Source organism: Ambystoma mexicanum, chromosome 9 (assembly GCF_040938575.1).
Source record: "Ambystoma mexicanum isolate Mex_15411 chromosome 9, UKY_AmexF1_1, whole genome shotgun sequence".
In the NCBI taxonomy this organism is placed as follows: Eukaryota; Metazoa; Chordata; class Amphibia; order Caudata; family Ambystomatidae; genus Ambystoma; species Ambystoma mexicanum.
This window is the reverse complement of record NC_090931.1, coordinates 483138817-483159694: the sequence shown is the minus strand read 5'-3', so window position 1 is coordinate 483159694 and position 20878 is coordinate 483138817. Positions and strand designations below refer to the sequence as shown.

The 20878-nt window shown below is 43.8% G+C and overlaps 1 protein-coding gene across 3 annotated transcripts in view; it reads right to left on the bottom strand.

Annotated features, from left to right (window-relative positions):
- Window positions 1-20878, bottom strand: part of SLC13A5 (solute carrier family 13 member 5) — an 856016-nt gene that overhangs the window by 28904 nt on the left and 806234 nt on the right. For all 3 annotated transcript variants that reach the window (XM_069615030.1, XM_069615028.1, XM_069615029.1), the window contains 2 exons: window positions 18209-18327; window positions 936-1097 (listed from right to left, as the gene is read on the bottom strand). In XM_069615030.1, coding sequence (XP_069471131.1) covers window positions 936-1097; window positions 18209-18327 — 281 coding nt within the window. The remainder of the gene's footprint in view (window positions 1-935; window positions 1098-18208; window positions 18328-20878) is intronic.

Genomic DNA, 20878 nt, shown 5'->3' with positions numbered 1-20878 from the left:
AAAAGTAGTCTGACTATAATCAATATAGGCTGTCCAGACCTGGCCTCGGCTCTCAGCGTTGACATGTGTGTGCTACAAATCAGATATGACTTTAATAATTGTGTGAGCTATTAGTCACCATACTAAAATCCTGCTATGTCTAATTATTAGAGATTATCCTGCCACCAGATGAATAGTTCAAATTATTATGGTTTTGGATCAGAGGTGCAGATTTAAATGCAATCTCTGTCTGCAATGACTTTGTTGTCAAAGCAGCTGTCAAAGATGGCATCTGAGATCTTTGAACCTGTTCTTTCCCACTGAAGAGCAGCAGCTGCAGATCAGGGAGACAGATGCAGCAGGGCAAAGGTGTACAATGATTTTGGCATGGAACTTTTCTGAAAGGGAGTCTGATTGGCTGAGATGGATTACCCACATAATTGTATTATTATTAACAATAATAAAAAAATAATAGGGCTCCAACACCCTTGTGAGATGGCATTCCTACACAATGCTGCACACCCACAAGTGGAAGAATTTGTTTTTTCATACGCTTGGACCTATCTCCCATGAAAGAAGAAAAGGGCATTTCAGAAATATGTAGAGCAGATGTGGATGGGCCAGGATCCAACCCAATCTCCATTTCCATGAACTGCATATCTTGTGTTAAACTGTGGCAGCTGTATAATGCTGTTCAGCTCATCAGTACAAGTATTAGAGGCAGGCGAAAAGGCACTGACAAATACTCACTAGAAAGCTGGATATATCTTATGAGATGTGACTAACTCTGTACAAGTACATCTTTTCAGGAAACTCAGACTTCTATACAATCTCCAATTTTTTATAGGCCAGAAGGTCTGCTGCAGCAACATACAATTTACAGATTGTATACTTATTTAGCACTCTTAGCATGCTTTGACATTCCAAAGTCCGTAAATATAACCAAGTGATCTTACCATGGAGGCCAGGATGGGCAGGAAGAGCGTAGCTGTGGCCACGTTACTGGCGCATTCAGTAAAAACGGCAATCAAGAGAGACAGAATCATGGCAATAGCCCAGGGCGGAATACTGTGAAGTGGCATCATCTGGTCCCCCAGCCACTTAGACAGACCTGAAACCTGGAGAGAATGGAATTATAAGAGGCTGGGAATTGTAAAGTGGAATGGCCTGTTCTGACCACAGTGATTAACAAATGTGTGTAAGTAACACCGAGAACAGGGTGTGGACACCTTTTACTCCTTGCGACCTAAACTAAGTGCCTGGCCTGCGTCCTCTGAAGCCCAAGGTAGCACACAGTATGCCACAGTGCAAGACCCTACCACTATGAATTTGACAGAAAATAAGTTACTGCACTACAATTTCGAAAGTCTGCCAGAGAACCTTGCAGATTAAAAACGATAAAGATCAAGAAATGAACATAGTGTGGTAACTCCTCACGTTCTGTGATTGGAATCATCACAGACATAAAAGATGGGACCAGGTTAAGGTTATCAGATAACTCCATGTCACCTGGGAAATGTTTCTCCAATCATGTGCTTTATTTACTTTTTCATTAGTCCAATGTACTCAATTTAAGTGAACTAAGACAACAACTCCCAGAATGCAATTGATATTGAAATTAAAAAAGGATTTGGACATGGTGGCATCAGTAACATAGATCCATCTGTTCACCTTGCACCAGGTGCAATTGGAAATATGCGTGGTAGTAGTGAGGTTTAATAAATTAACCATGTAGGCCTGTTTCCAAATCAAACGTTTACCAGAGGAGATGTGGGCTAGTAGTGAGGGACCTTAGTCTTGATTCCGGCATGTCAGTCTTAAGTCCCTTCTCCAACCGTATACACTAGAGATCTCAGGCACATACATTTCCCTCCCTATGCTTCTCTCTACCGGTTTTTCTCAATTTCAATTTAGTAAGGGTGAGAACATGCCTTGGAGTCTGTAATTAATTAATCTGGTAACTAAATGTGAAATAACAGATGATGACTTTACATACATTTCAAGAAATATGGTCATACTTCTGGTTACCAGAGACGGACCTCCAGAAAACATGTAAACCAACATGCATCTAAAGAAGAAACATTGGACCAGGTGTACTAAAGTGTGGATAACCTGTAGAATCTGTGCTAGTATTTGCTCACTATATTTACTAGGTGATAGCTCTACAATTTTTTGGCAACATGAAGCTCAGTAAATGAAATGTTTTCCCTTAATTAAATAAAGGCAGTAGGGATACACAGCACAGTGTAAATACTTTGACTACACCGAACATGTGTAATCCAGCAATATATTGTGCCCACACTCTACAGTCCAGCACCTAAACATAATATACAACAAGTAGGTGTGGCTATCTCCAACCTTCAACCTTTGCTTGCAAGCACAACATCTAGTGTCCCCTTTCCAACACCTATTCTTACCATCTGCCTGTTTTGTGATTTAAAAGTTACCTTTTAATTTTACTATCGTGGGTTTCTTTTCCAATTACTGTGATATCAAGGTTATAGGATGTTGGTGGCGCTTCCTATGATGTCATTAGTGTCAACTGTCATATAATTTGACTTCCTGTTGTAAGGTGCCTCTCCCTTGTTTGTTTGTTTGCTTATATGTATGAGTGGACTGCAACCTGTAGGAGACCTGAGCAAAGGAGTCTAACACCTCACTGCACATATGTGCCTACCAGTAGTACCCAGGGGGAAATGTGGATGGACCCCGGTAAGGACCAAGGGGAGGTCCACCCATTTGGGAGACAGCTACACCAGTGCCCTTAGTTAAATCAACAGAGGGCCTCATTACGAGTCCGGCGGTAACCGTGCCTAAAATTCCAGCAGGTTACCGCCGGACTTGTATTAACATTCCGCCTCTGTGATTCCCAGAATTACCGGGCATTACGACCCCGGTGACCCGGGAATTCCGGAGGTGGAATTTGGTAAACCCCCATTCCCATTGAGTCCTATAGGACTCAATGGGAATGGGGAAGTGGAAACACCGGCACCATCTCGTGATGGTGCCGGTGTTTCCACATCCGCCTGCAGGCGGGTGGTGTTAAACCCGCCAGGTCAGACCTGGCGGGAATGACACCTCCCGCCTACAGGACTCAAGATCACCCAGTATGGAAACAACGGTGGCGACAGGTTACCGTTACCGTTATTTCCATACTGGGTGACTCGTAATGAGGCCAAGAGTCTGGCTTCTTGTAACAAGCGAGAACCGCTTTCCTTTATATATTTGTATCAGTCAAACCAATCCTTGTTATACATGAGCCATATTATATTAATGAGCTCCTAACTGAGGCTGTCTCTCAGACAATACAGGAAAGTAACAATATTCAACAGTTTTCATTTCATCGCTTTCAGTATCATTAATTACACATTTTCTGCCTTAGGTTTTTCTCAGTGGATGCTGTGGGGCCCTTGGGAGCCAATTAATTCCCATTTGTTATATTTAAGTGCTGGACCCTGGGAATTTGTGCATACACATTTGTTCAATGAATCCTCACATACCTCGGAGATCCCCTGAGAACTTGTATATTCACCTTGATTAACTAAATATACACATATTTAACAGAGAAGTCACCTGAGGAAAGTGCGCATTCACCTTTGGTAAATAAATATTCAAATATATCATCTAGGTCACATGGGAAAGTGTGCATTCACCTTTGGTAAATAAATATTCAAATATATCCTGTATGCCACACGGGAAAGTGCGCATTCACCTGTGGTAAATAAATATTCAAATATATCATGTAAGTCACATAAGAACGTGCACATTCACATTGGTTAAATAAATATTCGTATACACCAGAGTGGTCACCTGGGAAAGTGCGCTATCACCTTTGGTAAATAAATATTCAAATATATCATATATGTCACATGAGAACGTGTGCATTCAGTTTGGTTAAATAAATATTCGTATACACCAGGGTGGTCACCTGGGTAAGTGCGCCTTCACCTTTGGTAAATAAATATTCAAAAATATCATGTAGGTCACATGAGAACGTGCGCATTCACATTGGTTAAATAAATATTCGACTTGGTCGCACCAACTCCCCCTTCACACAGGTAGCTGCAGACTACCACTGGGAGGTACCACACTCACACCACATTACGTCAAGCTCCCCAGTCAAGAACAGGGCCGTAACCCCTTCTCAGCACAGAGTTCGGAAAGGCTTGCTCAGAAAAACCATCCCAGAGGGAATTATCATGTCCTGCCCCCAGTGCGGGTGAAGTGTTCAAACTACCGGCGTGGCAAATCACTGTACCCCTCAGGGCTAATATGTCACATGAAACACGGATCAATCCCCACTATACCAGCATGAGTCTAAGACTGGCCACATGAGCAATTTGAGGGATCCTTCAAGTATCAGGGAGGCCCCAATCCCCTCCGGGCACCACAGCGCCTTCTTCACAGCGTCTCCGAAAGGAACAGGAGAGGACAAAAAGATCATCCATCCGGGCCCTCCACGGCCCACGTGTTAGCTGGCAGGTGGCTCACACAGGGCACGGAGCCCGTTGATAGTGTTTCCCTTTCCTACCTACTCAATATTCTTAGAGCACACACCGTTCCGCTCTCTCTCTTGGTAGCGGTGGCTTGCCGGTTGAAATGCCTGCCAAGTAAGGCCCCCGGCACACTCACTCGACCCTAGATGGGGAGAGGGACTGGCTTCCGCCAGGCGGACGGCCTAACAGGAGGGAACGTCACTGGATACCAGAGGGCCCAGATGCCCTCAGTGGCAGACTCGAGCTCCTGTCTTCATTCACCTCTCCCCTGCTCTTCCTCTACGATCCCCTCCGGCAATTTATCCTACGCAGGTACGATCCAACTGTCTCTGCCAGGAGGAGGGCCCGCGACAGTCCTGAGGTGAAATCACCTCACTGACAACCCTGCTCCCCCTGCTGGGGGAGCCTACCATCAACCTTCTAAACCCCCGGTGCGCCAAAACAAAAAAAAAAAACACCCGTAGGATGTATAATGATACGAGAGTGTAAACAAACATGACAGCCCTAACAACGTGAGACACATCTCATGCTCACGAGAAAGCCCACAGGAAATGAAGGTTTACACTGTGATGTTATCAACGGGTGAACTAACATAGGATGTCACATCCCCTACCTCTGATTCCGAAATGCTCCAAGAAACTCTGATTAGTCTGTTCGTATGTCAGCCCAATATGATACTTTCCAAAAAGGTCCTGGAGCTCATGGCCCAGAATGTATTGGTTTGAGAAAGTCCATAATTTGGTTCTCTATATCAATTAATATTCCTTTTGATTATCTGTACACACACAACAATAAATCTGAATTCATAAGTTACATGTTCTTTACGGATCATGCTAAAAGCAATCTTCAATTTTCATATAGTACTCTGTAGCAATAAACGAGTCTTGATCTTGGTGTAGTCAAGAGTAGTTTACTAAAAGTGTGCCCTGTCTGTCCTGACCCTCTTCTAATGCTGCATGACAATGACAATGACAGCTATTGTTGTTCGACATGTCAGCAGAATTCTGGTAAGTGATATATGGCAAGGATAAATATCTTCATTCATAAGACTAGCTCCACATTCTAACATGTCTCCCAATTCAAAAACAAACCTGAAGATTACTTAAGCATGCACTTGCAATGTTTCCAAGGAATAACACTTCTTCTGGAGCCTCTCATCCAGGATATGACCGTGTAGCACAGATCTTTTCCCTGGCTCCATCCTCTCATTATAAAGGGGTTTACTGTGTGCTGTAATACGAGACAACTCTGTAAGTCATGATCCTTTACCTTGCCACTTAAACCCTTTATTAGAACTGTTAATTATTTTAAGAACCACAACATCAGTGCAGAACTGTATAGTGCTTTGTACTGACAGGAAATATTAATCTCTTTTCGAAAGTCCTTTCTTTCGAGAAAACCTTGATTCCATTATCTGTCAGTATCTCACTTTTATGAAAATATTCGTAGCAGCCTTCGTCACTAAAATAACCTTCCATCATAACCATTTGAATATATAATCCACTAGAACCAAATTGTGCACATTTTTGCTCCCAAAGGTTTAAAAGGTTCCTGCAATAGCCATTGCTAACTTAGTCCATGTTCTTTTTGGTACGGTATGGAGTATAAGAGGTTGACAACTCTATTGCATAGACTCATCACTTGTATTGAAAATTCCTCTCCATAGCATATACTTTATTGTCCATTCCTGGTACTTCTCCCCAGCCAATTTTAGTCATGCTTCTACTAAGATGCCATAAGTAAGCTACGCTTATGATTCTTCCTCTCAATGAGGAAGAAGGAATAACTTTGTTGCAACAAATCTTTCCTCTCCCACTGTGCTCTGGCTCTGGAAAAACCTGCTGAAAACTGACAATGTACCTTTTAAGACTGTCCTCTGTTTCAGGATACTCTTACAAATGTGATTGACCTTGATCTACCCTACTGATCTCCAACAATTCCTCCTTACTTATTACCAGAGTGGACATAGCCACCATACATACTTCACTGTTCTGGCGTTCCGAATGGCACTCTAATGGTGGTTCAACTTGGCCCGTGAGTTTGGATAAGCAATTTGCACTGACATTTGTTATCCCTGAATTCATATTTAAACAAGGTGCTATGTTCCATAAGCTACTCAATCCACCTGGAAATGCGCCGAGACGATGAGGACATACCGTTTGATGAAAACGTGTACAAGTGACTTATGGTTAGCCTTCAAGGCCACTGGTATACCACATATTAATATCTTGAAATGTTTGTCTGGCCAATGATTATCCAAGTCCTCTAACAGTCACATAGTTGTTGACAGAACTGCAACAAAAGCCAGGAAGCCAAAGCTTCAACAGTGCCCTCATGTTAACAGGTTTGCTGGCAAAGTTGGGAACACATTTGGCATAATATATTAAACTGAAAAAGGACTGTAAATTGGCCCTTGTTTATTGGTGCAGAAACCTTTAGCATTATATTTACAAGGCGTAAGAGCGGCTGTTTGCCGCTTGATTCATCCACCCGATTGCTGCAAGTCTGGAGTCCCGCCCACCACTACAAAAATGGGACCAGCGCGCCGGAGCGGTGAAAGCCCGTCAAGCATAAGGGTGGCTGTTTGCTGCGGTGGCTGTTCGGGGCCAAGGCTAGTCGGCCCACTTCTAATTTGCACATCAGAAGCAACATCCGTCTGCGTTCCATTGACCGGTGGCTAACGAGTGGATTGAGCCAGTGGTGTGTACCTCTTCCTGCAAGCTTTTTTTTTTGTCACGGCCAAGCAACGAGGAAGTAACCTCAGGTAACCCACAAGTAGGGGTGTACCGAATAGTAAATTTACTATCCGGCGGAATACCGAATAGTTGGGAAAAGTATTTGGCCGGAACCGAATAGTGAGCCGAATAGTAGTTTACTACTAAAAATGTATCAATATATGCATAACAAGCCAAATCTGTTGGCTTTGCCAATGCTTGTTTTAACAGGACTTCTGTGAAGGACATGCATAGTGCATATAAATAGATTGGGTGTTGCGTGCATGGCTGTATTTTCATTTAACCCAAAACAAGTGTATTTCACAGGCAATCCATGAGGCCTTGTCGACTAGATTGCACCCCTCGCTGCCCACCCTCAAACACCCCTCTAACCCACGAATTTGTCCCGCAATGTCAGAACTTCGTTTTTCAGTCTGAACCACCAGCTGACAAGATCAAATGGGGAGCTGTGGAGTGAAGGGTCCTGGCATCTGGGAAGGGGCCGTGTTTTTGAATCTGTTAGTTACTTCGGGCCCCATTGTGAGAAACTCATGCAAAACATCTCATGCCTTTCGAGTCTCTTTTGACCTTACTTTCGATTTAGCTGGAAAAACACATTGTTGTGCCCTGTGTTGGAGAGGGTTTTATTTTACTGCACACTGCAGCGAGGATATGTCTTTTCATAAAGTTACAGCAATGTGGAGCTGCAGGTTTGAAGCCTGTTCCTATAACATAAGGAAAGGAGCTCCCAAAAGACCTGCCGCTGTTATCTGGATTGAGCAGCTATATCTGTATGCAACTAGGCTGCTACACTCACAAAGACCAGCCCCTCCACCCCTCCCACCAGCCCCCCCATTCCCCTTGGTCAGTGCTTGTCCTTCATGCCAAAACGGATGTCTTGTGGCTTTTTTTATCTGAGAAAGGCGTCTTTCCCAATCTGCAATTTATCACTGGCCACTTATCTCCATAGCTCCAGGTCATTCAAAGACCTTCTATGGGATGAATGCACAAGCCAGACTCACTGGCACATCACAGAGCAAAGCAATTAGTGTCAATGGGCGACCGTAAAAAGAAAGAAAGGGGTGGGAGCACTAGCTGCATAAAAACCACTCAAGTGAACAGCCCAAGTAGAACAGACCCTGCTGTGCTTTAATGGGCCCTTTAAGGGATGCAAAAGCAGCAGAAATAGGCTCACAACCTATTTCAGCAAGGCTGTTAATTGTAGGGGTGTAACTGCAAATTAAGTGCTGCCCAAGCAGGGAGAGGGAAGAAAATGACACTTTTGTCATTTAGCGTGACTCTATGAAGCAGGATAGCAGTTCCCATGACAAGAGGACAACACGTGAGGACTTTGAATAATCAGTGCTGCCTGTTGCACTTGCAATTTCTTTTTAAAATACAGTTAGCGAAAGTAAATCCCAGTAACGAAACAAGCAATTCTCCACTGTACGCATGCCATTTATTCCACCTGATTTTACTGAAAAACTACTGTGGTGATTGGCGCAATATAAAAAAAAAAGCTCCATACCATGTAGTGACCACTCCGTAATTTACGATTGTAGGGCATGTGGATTGCGGAGGTGGCTAATGCAGAGCATCAAACGAACAGCACTCGTATCTTCTTTTGGGAATCCCGCCTGTGTGCAGTGGCCTCTTCCTGGATTGCGAACTGCGTCTGTCCCAGGGGTTAGTGCATATGTGATGGCAAATCTGTGGAGCTGTGCGAGCTACTCCCTAAAGGATGGGCCGGGTAATAGGCTGATCTGCTCCTCTCGACCTGAAGGGGCACGGTAGAGTGGCCACCCTTGAAACGTCTGACCACTTCGGCCACAGATTAAGGCGATTCTGTGGAGGAAGACGTGATACTTCTGCCTTTCAGGAGGCAAAGCCTTGTGTACCTCATGGAACCAGAGTAACACTCTGCCTGCCTCGTGCCCCCTGTGTAGCACTGTGACGTGCAGGTGCTGTGTGCATCATAGAAACGTTACCTTTCATGTCATACAATAAAAGACACGTATTCATTCCCGTTCCGATAATGTCCGCATTCTAGAAACGTTTAGGCCTCCTGGCCGTTGAGGCACAGCCCCAGTCTTCATATCCTTCAGTGCAGGGCATGCACTACGTTTACTTGAACTGTGACAAGATACGTGGCAATCTGTGTATAAATGCATGCATGAGGGCCAGGCTTCTGGTTCAACTGGCACTGAAACACTTTTTGAGTTTTAACACATCACATGTTAAAGATTGGGGGGAGCCAACTTTATGAAATGGTTTTACAGGGCACTTAGTTTAAACATTATAGTGCGACCAGCAGTTTGCTCTGTATAGTATCATTTGCATCTAACTCCCCTGCCCTCATACCCCCTCAACATTTTGGTAACATTAGTGGCAGATGGCATTTCACGCAGCATAAAAAAAAGAACACAACTAAGAATCCACTGTGCCCATAAACCTACCTTATGATATAACATTCGGCTTCGAGTGATAATTAAATAATTATTCGGCCGAATGCCGAATAGTTAATTTCAACCGGAATTCGGCCGAATAATTACTCAAAGCCGAATTTCAGTACACCCCCACCCACAAGTACTTTGGCTTTTGGGCCTTCGGGAGCCACTGCAGTTTTTCTTGTAACTTGAGGGGGCTTCTGCATCCAGAAACCAAGAAACCAAGCCATCTGGCCTCGAGCCTGCTGAGTCTGTCTTTCATAGTCCTGTTGTGGATTGCTGCAGCAAGGGGGTATTTAACTGATTCAAGTAACCGACACAGGCTGGTAGTCCAGAGGGTCACAGAGGCGAGGAGGGCGAGATGGACTAAGGCAGCCCCCTTAGCCATTGGGTGTGCCTCGCTCCGCCACTTACTCTCACCCTCTCCCAGAGGTCGAACCTGGGACGGACTTTGAATGGCACATTGAGCAGTTTCCAACCCGTCCTGTTTGGGGATCTAGCGCGAGCCCTGACAGCCTAAGCTTTATTGTTCACCCTAAGCTCTGCTGTAAGTAGTTGAGACACTTTATAATGTTAAAAAGGAAGGCTACCACTGAAATATCTGCAGGAGGAGGATCAAAGAGTCTTTTAAAACGTTTAAACCAATACAGGATACCAATGTTTTAATAGCTGAAATTGAGGCCCTTTTGTATGATATTGAGGAGGGCCCTCATGAATAGAAAGGTCAAATCCAATTGTGTGATTCGGGAACGGCACAATGGCATTACAGAGATTGGTTTAGACTGTCCCAACTGAGTTAGCAACCACGCACTAGTAAGAGTCGGCGCACGGAAGATGCAACCCTACAGATGGAAACGCTTGATGAGTTTGTTATAGACAAGAAAGCTGGGTAGCAAGAGGGCAAAACATGCAGATTTGTAGAAGGGAACCTGGATTCCGGAAAAAGGTTTGCGCCTTGTGTGATTGTGTTACCATCTACTCTAGCACAAAGTGGGTTCCCGGACAATAATGTTGAATCTGCAATACCCAGCCCCCCAGAAGACCAACTTATCCTTGATATAAAATCTAGAGCGTAGATGTGGGGAGGGTGTGGTGATAGGGTGGAGGAGGTGGTGGTGGAAGTGTGTCAGTTTATATCTATAGCAAATATATTATCGCCCTTGGCTGGGGATGATAAGATTGTAAACATCAGCTTTGATAGGAATGAAGGAGACAGGGGGAGGGGGGCAATGCCTGGGATTTTGACAAAGGGAAGTTTGTACCCCAGTGGGATTATGCAGCAAATAGATGTCCCTTATTCCTACCCTGAAAAAAGCGTGATGTGAACAGTGGAAAGATGCTAAAATCCCTTGCCAGGGCCACTGTGATTGCTCCATGTACACGGTGGGAAGGGAACCTCTAGGGCAATCAGCAAGTCAGGAAAAAAAGGGGCCCAAAGGGGCAAGGAAGAAACCTGAGGGGAAGGAGTTTAAAGATGGTGCCACCAAAGGGTTGGATGGGGCCATTGAAGTACTTAAGGAGGTGGTGACTGTCGTGAAAAGGGTTATGGCCAAGATGTTGATAGAGTTGGGTAGATTGTCAAAACTCCTTAATCAAGGGTCACTCTCCTGCCCCGGACCGTTGGCCCAAGGACTGGGTGCTGGCATTCCAGAAACCCGTACATTACTCCCCTACAAATGTGATGGAACTCCAGCCTAAAAAAATGCCATCACTAATGTCTGAAACTGTACAGGGTCCCGCTCAGGGGCGAGGCCGAGGTGGCAGCTGGGCCAAACCCTTATTAGAGGTTATACAGAACCAATTAGATAAAGGGGGGTTCCTACCTAGTGGTAACCTGATTTCTCGAAGAATTTCCCCCGTCTAGCCACGTGGTCCCATTAGATTCTGCAGGCCATGGTGAGAAACAGAAACAGGGTAGCCCTGGGGGCTGTTATCAGGCCTGGCGATTCCACTCAAAACCACCACTACGTGGTGTTAATCAAATTCCTTAAAGTCACAGAGGGGAGTTTTGAGAACCAGGAAACACTTAAAGTAATACACTGGAAACATTATAAGAGGAGATGCACCGCGGTTATACGTGATGACATCTCATACTGCAGAAAAATCGCCTCATTTAGTGCAGGAACAGACTGCATCCAGGTTTTAAAAAAAAAAGGAATGGCTTGTTCAGGGGTTGTTAGGCATTGAAACCCAAACCTACCCCCCACTGGATTGTAACATTGTAATAAAAGCCACAATCCCTGGAGCTCAGCCTCCGGAATTTCATGGGACTGTCTGCTCCTGAGTTGGCCCTACCCCCAAAAGAGATAACTTTTGGGGAGCTACAGGTTCAAGGTACCCACAGGGCCCGTGGGTCACGGCCAATGGGAGTGGCCCCTTGGAAAGGGCTGCTAACTTGGAAGGTGTTGACTGACTGGCGCAGGTGGACACTCTGCCTAAAGCGCAAAGGCTGCATCCAATCAAGTTACTGTCTTGGAATATAGCAGGCCTCACTAAACACCTCCATGATGGCGAGTGGGTCAGCTCCCTGCAGCCGTATGATATCGTCTTCCAAGAGACCTGGGCAAGGAGATGTAGAGATTCAGGGCTATAGGTCTTTGAGGCAAAGCCCAATCAAGGCCCAAGAGGGAGACCTTTAGGGGGGGTTCGGGATTAAGAGAGCACTCAATTGGGAAGCCAAGCAGCTAAATACAGGGTCCCAGGAAGGGCACTGCTGTTTAACGTCTTTATCAGGTTGAAGGTCAAAACGCTGTCTCGGCCCTGTGTGACATTATAGAGAAAATCCGGATGCCGAACAAGGGACCACATTTCATTATTGTCCTGGGAGATTTTAATACTCAACAGGAAATGCCCAGAGCGTTGGAAGGCTTATGGGACGATCAGGACAAGGCCTGGGCCATTCCTGATGCAATGGCGACTATTACAGGGAGAGCACACCCAGAGACATTTGAGACAGTAAGGCGACTCCACAATGTTGGCTTGATGTGCTGTAATGGTCGGATTCTTACCAATCAACCGGTACAATCTACATATTATGGGTTAAATGGCTCCTGTAGAATAGATTATGCCCTAGTCTCAGGAGTAGATTGGCATCAAGCGGAAGGGTTTGTTTGAGGTTCTGCTTCCTCTTAAGAACCTGGTTAAACTACCGACTGTAATGCCGGATAGAGCAGTCGACATGTCAATACATGGCCATGCCCAATGCTCTGTGAAATGGGCGAACGGTAACTTGGAGGATTTAGCTCCAGTGCTATATGGTAAAATTCTTAGTCAAATCGAAACAATTTGCAATTGAAATACTCTCCTCAAAAATATAGGTATGAATAATGCCATTATGCCTGAGGCAGTTGGGCATCTACTATCTGTCCCAGTCAAGCAAATCAGGAAAAGGGTTAAAAAGTTCGATACCTGATTTGACAAGGACTGCAGAGCAGCCAAATAGGTCTTGGTCATGTACATAAGGGTGCTGGCCCGGTTGATAAAGACCACCTCCACCCATTGAGGAGGTCCGAAAAGAAGATAACATGCACTAAAAAAATCCTTGCATATGCAGGGCAGATGAGCAGCTATTCAGGATTGTGTTCAATCCAAGGACCATGTAGGTTTCTAGAGATTGATCATGGACTCTGACTTAAAGGGAGATGTTAGTGCACCTAAAAGTATAAATCCGTCTAGGTGATGCAATTATTTTGAGAGCTTATATAGGCACCCACTTAGAGATAAAGAGGTACTTTGGTGTCAGGCTCATGCCCCAGTGTAATAGTGGTGTCAGAGGGCAAAAACCATATAGCCCTCATGGTGGAAGAAGTGGCAGAAGGGGTGGGAGCTCCAGGTCTCGATGGGGTCCCGGTGGACTTATAGTCTGGTGCTCACAAAGGTATTTAATGCCACTTTGCAACAGGAACGGGTACCAGGAAGCTGGACATCCCCATATTCAAGAAGTGGGACAGGGCAGACCCCGGCAACTACCAGCCCATTTTGTTGCTGGATGCAGCTGGAAAAACCTTTGCGAAGTTTCACTTGCAGTATTTTACGGCATGGGTCGAGGAAACTAATCAACTAAGCCATTTACATGCTGGGTTTCAAGCCGGAAAAAGTACTGTCAATCAAGGCTTTAGGTTTCACCTAGTGATCCGAAAACACTGAAGGATTGCAAAAGTCAATTTGGATAGGGTCTTTGTGGATTTAAAGGCCGCATTTGACAATGTCCCAGAGATATTCTCTGGGCTATCCTGCGGGCCAAAAACATTCCCGATGAATTGTTATGTCCAATGCAACTCTTGTATGAAAATAACACAGCAGTAGTCCGATGGAGACTGGGGGGCTAAGTCACTGAGCAATTTTAGGTGGCTAGGGAGGTGCGTCAGGGATCCGTCCTTGCTCCAATTCTATTCTGCCTCTATATTAACTCGATTATTGGAGGCTACTAGAGAAAAACGCAGATCCCCTGAGAATGGGGAGGGAATGTAGCCCGGTACTGTACTGCTGTCCAATTCTCCAATGGGACTGCGACAGGCTTTGGCTACATTTGAGAATGAGTGCGCTAAGTTGGGCCTAGAGATCAATGCAACCAAAACCCAGGCCATGGTCTTCTAATTAAAACAGGTGAGAATAAAAGCCCTAAACTTGCAAATGAATTGGAGCACCTTAGAGCAGGTGGATTGATAGGATTACCTGGGGATCTGGTTCTCAAATTGCAGACTTTGGGAGAACCAGGTAATCAAGGCCAACCTCATCCCACAGAAAACCAGTGGGGCTTTAAAGGCCAACCATGCAAGACATGGCAGGGCTCCATAGAACCGTCTCTCAATCTTTAGTAGGCGCAAGCGAAGGCACTGGCCATGTATGGGGCTGAGATTTGGGGTTATCCAGACACATCATCCTTGAGAACATCAGAAAATAAAATCTTGAAGGCAATTCTGCTGCTCCCCATAAGCACTCCAAATAATTCCACTCGCATGGAGTGTGATCTTTCCCCGATTGATTAGGAAATCGCGATCAGACCTGTAATCTATTGGGTTAGGCTTTGGGGCAACCAAGGCCTAGAGAAATATTGCGAGATCTTGGAGCATGTGTTTGTAATGGGTGTGTGCAAATGAGCTAAATCATGGCGCTGGTGCGCAGCCATTTTTGACATTCACTTCCAAACCACAATGAAAGTTTTTGTTTCTGTGGCCTTGGTTAGAAGGCGGACATGAATTCTGCAACAATTGCAATATTATATTTGAAACAGAGGCGCTCACTATGAAGGATAGTTGTTGTATTGTTCGATCAAGGACGAGCCAAGAAGGGAGCCAGAGATATGCAATTGCATTGGTAAGGGGTGCTGGGAAAGAGCGCGCGGAAGACAAGCTGGGTTTTTCCACTAATGTCTGGATTTTTCCACTCTTTGCCTCCTATGCTTGTTGTCTGTCCTTCGGCCAGGGACAGTTTGCAACCTATGAGGGGCAGGGATTTATCCCCCATAAGAAGAGAGGTATCCTGATGAGGAGACAGAATTGGAACCGAAGTCTCGCTGAGAGGGAGAATGCTCCGCTCCAGACCCACTAGTATGTGTGATCTCTCTGCGTACCTGCCTCGGGACTGGGTAGTGTTGTTGTGGCTGAGATTAAGTCTCCTCCTACAACTGCACTAACAGTGATGTAGACCCTTTGTAACTATTCCCGTTTGTGTTTCTATGTATAACCAATTGCATTTATTCCAATAGTCATCTGTATGCTTATTATGTGTGTGTGTGAATAAAGGGCCTGTAAAGAGCCAATTATATTCCAATCATTGGTCTATGTGTGTATTATTGCCTTCTTGAGTCCAAGAACTTTTGGTCTGTGTAATAGGGTGAGTATTTCTGAGGTAATTTCACGTGTCCAAAAAGCATAACAGTGTTATCGCTGGGGGGCTGGCAAAAGGTTGCTTGGCTAGCTCATGTCAAAGGATGGCCAGCCCGGTTGGGTCTTTCTGTTTATTGGCAAACCCACATCAAATGTACCGTAATGTAAAGTCCAGGGTGAAAGGAGCCTTTCGGAGGTACAAAGTTACGAGAGCTATGGCAGTCACAGTGGCCTTAGATATGGGCCCCAGCTACCTGGCTATAGAACAGTCCCAGGGTTTTTAAAGCTATCTGAACATACTTAATCCAGCATTTCCCAGGCCCTGTACATGTGATTACACCGTGGATCCTTACCAGTACGAGAACTCACCAAAAGCTGGGCTGGGAAAAAAAATTCTGGGTGCCCCTTGTGTGAAAATGCAGTGGAAACATAGTTCATTTTTTGTTATTATGTGACAATTTGTAAGATCTTTGAGTAAGTTATCTGAAACCGCTGTTCTGATTGCATGTATTATTAGAGCCGTGGATGCTTTGCAGATGTGCAAGCAGTCCACAGATTTCAGTGTGGCCTATTTTGTTTGTAAATACATTCATAGAGCCTGGATAAGGAGATGTAATGCTCTTTTGTGTAATGGCCTAAGGTTTTGACCAATCTTCAAAACTCATTTTAGAGAATATGCACATAGTAAATTAGGGAGGTTTTAATCTAGCGTAATACTTCTAGTGTTCTTTTTTACCGTTATTGGTCACTGTTACTATGGAATCCTCCCTTACTGATTCTAGGGTATATTGGTTCTTATTAATTGAAGCATTTTTTAACATCCTGTATTGTGGTTTTTAAATTGAATATAATTATTGTTGTATTTTTGTACCTAAGAGGCCTACGCTGAATAAAGTTTTCTAACACCAAACAAACATATTTACAAGAGCTTTCTTCATTTTGATGACGTCCGGGCATTAAGTGTTCTGCAATTATAAGACTTTGTAAAGCCTTATGTTAAAATTATCTAACAGAAGGGTAAGCCCGTCTTCATTTTGACTACCAACATCACCTAGCCGACAGGCATCATGTTCTTCTTCATCCTTCCCTATGACAAGGTTATCATGCTGGAAGAAGCTCACCCTCAGCAAACCAAATAATTCCTGCAACAGCCTTTGACACACATCTGACGCTGATCCCATTCCAAAACATGCAACAGTACCCGACAGCTCTCAGAGTTGTAACACATGGTGTCAACCAATCCAAACCTATATGGTAGTATGCAAATTACATTCCAAGAGCGGTAAACCATTTCACTGGTTTCATAGATGCTAACATCTTCCATATATTGGGTAATGGGGTAAGGGCTGTCCACTCGTATGCAAGGCCTGCAAAGTCTACCACCTGCCTCCAGGAGTGTTTGGTTTGTGGACAACCACGGTAGGAGGTAACCAGACTCAGCACTCTATAGGCCCGATAATGCCACAGTCTCCAAGGCATTGCACTTCAACGTACAACTCCTAATGTGTATGTGATGCATCCTGCTAGCTTTTGGTTGTGCTCCTCTCCTGAGGACAGTGAAATATTTATATTTAGCTACTGCCTTTTTGATAGGCTCATGAGTTTGATCTTGGGAGTTAAAAGAACACTAGGGAAGAATTAGCAACAGTGGACATCCAGGGAGAAATGATCTGTTCAGTGCATGTGGAGAATGAAACACTAAAGGATCTGTAATGTGTTGGGTATTGTACAAATTCTAGTGGCTGCTTTATCACGGGGGAGAAGAGGGAGCGTTTAGGGCATGCCTAGTCCGTGCAAGACCTGCATGATGACTTACGCATTTCTGCCAGGGTGCCTTTAGACTTGAATGTGCATTGGCCACCACAGAGGTGAAATAATCATTTATAATGGCAATCAGTTTTGAAATAGATCAGGAAATAGCAAATTATAATTGCATTGTGGGTGGGTGAGTAAAGACCCAGCAGGATATGAACTTATCACAACATCAAATATACCTCAACCAATTTGGACTGTTGGTCTGTTTCAACATTTTCAACTTTTGAACAAGAAGTACAAACTCTATGCGGGTATGACAAACTAGTTGGGGCACAAGCAATTCCAAACATAACATCTTAATTGTTGAATGTGCCCGTCACTATAGACAAATGTGATGGGTACTCCCTACACTGGTGCCACCTTGGTGATCAGTGGGTTTGTCATTTCTGTGATTTGTACCTACAATGTCTGCAAAAGCTGCAGCTTAGGCATCGATTTTCTGAACACATCCATATTTGTGCAATAGGCTTTAAATAATGTAACACTAGTCACCTTTGAACTATACTTTGCTTCAGGTCAAATGTCTAGTTATCTAGCAATGTTACAGGTTGCAAAGCCTTTCCCTTGTTTATATGTGCTTCGGAATTGAGCAACAGGCTATATACAAATAAAGGAAGACAAGCCCTCAGAAGGGGGTATAGAATTGTATGCCATATAGTGGAGATCAGTTTAGATTGATAAACACATGAAAATATTGTAATTGGAGACTTTGTTGACAACAGGAAAGGCGAGAACCTTTCAAATAGTAGAGGGAATGTTTGAGGGGGAAGTATTAGTATCCGTCGGTGGGATAATGTGAGCAGTGCTACTAATAGTATTTTTACCATTGCGCTCAAAAACGCAGCAAAGAAATTGATTCATTTACAGAGGACAATACATGTTTTATGTTCTTTATATCGCCATCCAGCTACTTTGAAATTCCAACTTACATCACTTCCTTTGGCCAAGGCAAAACCTCCACCCAGCAGCAGGACGATGCTCCAGGGCATCTGTTTCTGGACTACCTTCCAGCTGAGCAGAGGGGCTGGGAAAAATGGATCCTGCTTCCCTGAGGAAAAGCAATAACAAAAGAGTTAAGAACAGTCTGCATCTTTACATGGCATTCGTTCCTTCTCACTAAACGAAATGGAGGTATCGGCATACACCATGCACGAAAAGATGAACAGCATGATTGAATATAACATATAAGTATAACGTTTTTAATATCTTTATTTGACCGATTTGGGGGTGTCAATTCTATCCCGAGGTGGAAGCCACTCACCTACCACCATTTTTGCACATATTTATATATATTCACTGAAAAAACGTTGTTAAAGGAACGTTATGTTTACAAGTAAAAAGTGAAAAACCTCCGAAATTCGCCAGGTATGGTAAGCTAAGCAACCATAACTTGCACCACCACCACCGTGCACTGCTAAGACTAACACCCAGGGCATCAAAGATGACATCACAAATGGCATTGATGACATCACATATCTGGGCCACTTGTTTTTGTTAACTGACATTTCTAGGCCAGATGGTTTTGTTCACTGACAGTCAGAATATTAAAATTCAAAAGGTGCTATTTATCTAGACGTTAACCTTGTCATATGTTTTTAAAGTAATTTCCTTAGGGTTTGGTCTCAGCTCATGGTGCACATGCACGGGACAATAAGCAGGCCTCAAACACACAATTCATTTGTGTACATGAAGATGAACTTTGTGCCGTTTCTTTCTTCCTTACTTTAGTTTCCCTGTATCTGCCTCTGATTTGTATGCATTGCAGGTCTTCACATGCATTGTTTGTACTAGCCCAAGTGTGTAGTAAGTCTTCAATTGTTAGCTGGTTATCACTAACATTACTTAAAAATCTGATAAGGTAGCATTACTAATTTTACTATCCAAAATTATAAGATTATAAATACTGTACTTCTCTGGTGCATTATAAACACAACCACTTGTAGGGACTTCATCAAAATTGTCATATGTGATGTCATCAGTGATGTCATCAATGACATTTGTGATGTCATCTTTGTTGTCCTGGGTGTTAGTTTTAGCAGTGCACACTGATGGCGTGATTTATGGTTGCTTAGCTTACCATAACTGGTGAATGTCAAGGGTTTTTCGGTTTTACTTGTAACCATAACCTGCTTTTAACAATGTTATTTCACAGAATTTCATAGGTTTTTACCAGACCCCACTTAATTTGCTACAAGTTCCTTATACCTATTTTTAATGATTACAACTAAAAATCACACTCACCCCCAATGAGGCAGCTCCAGATTCCGTGCGATTGTCTGCAGACATCATGTAGCATTCACAAAACCCAGAAGCACAGGGGACAACAGAAAATGTTGCACCCTTCAACCAACAAACACATACACATAAAACACCATTACCTATATTTACTACACTGTGAAAAACTGATGGTATCAAAAAGAGAGTCACAAACACGAGATGCAAGTTCAACAGCTTTATTTATAACGTTACAAAGGGTTGGAGACTTCCTAACTGGCCCTAAATCTAAAGTGGGAGTAAACTCGACCATAAAGTAAAAGTAAAACAGTCCTAGTCAGTGCAGTCAAAACAAAAGGTTCTAAACCAAATGCCTGCCCTAATTCTAATACAACAAGGTGCAAGGGAAATGTACACAAAATGAAAAGGAATGTGTTCTCAAAAAAAGGATCAGGATGACAAGGGGTTTGAAGTAATGATGAATCTATTCCCCATGATTTCACCTTGGGAAAATGGGATTCGAAGGCATAGGGACTTAGGCAGCACAGTTTTTCCCAGTGAGGCACACTCCGGCTTACTGAGGCAAGTCAACAGAATGTTCAGGTTTCTTTCATAATCAAATATTAGTTTAGACTCTCCAAAAATCAAGGCTGCAAATGTTTTCTACAAAAAGACTTCTTCGTCTTGAAACAAAAACCTTAATAGTCCCAATCTTTCATAAAGATCTCAGGGATACCCTTTCCCAAGCTTTGTTGGTCGAAGACTTTCAAGACGGCATAGGTTTGGCTTCTGACTATGCCTGACCACTTCGACAACCATTACATTCACTTTTTCCCAATGCTTTCCGGTACTTGTAGTTGCACGATTATGGGTTTCACTCTGTCGGGTACAAGCCACTCATATCTTTCGCATCAGCCTCCCTCAGTCGGGCTCAGGCCTTCAATACTTTTTCCACAGTTTACACAAGCCTCCCTCAGTCAGGCTTGCCATGCATTTTTCCAACTCACACAAGCTCCCTTCGATTGGGCTCAAGCTTCAATCCTCGTTATTTTCTATTTCTCACAAACCCTTTTGCCTCAGGACTTTGAATAGTAAGGTATGTTACCACAGACTTTCGACTGTGCTGCGTCCAACAGCAGGGCCACTCTGTGTACATTGCATCACACTGTCTCTTTAAAGCACCATCTTTCTGTACTCTTGGTTGCCGTATTACGCGCATCCTTGCCATGATACAGTTACTTTCAAGCAAAAACAACCGGGCCTTTGTTCTTCTCTTTTAGTAACTCACCAGCTGTGTTTTAATATTGTTTGCTTGTCCAAGTTCAAGGTTACTTTAATCGTAGCTTTATCGAACCTCCCCAATTCAATCATTCACTGCGAGGGAA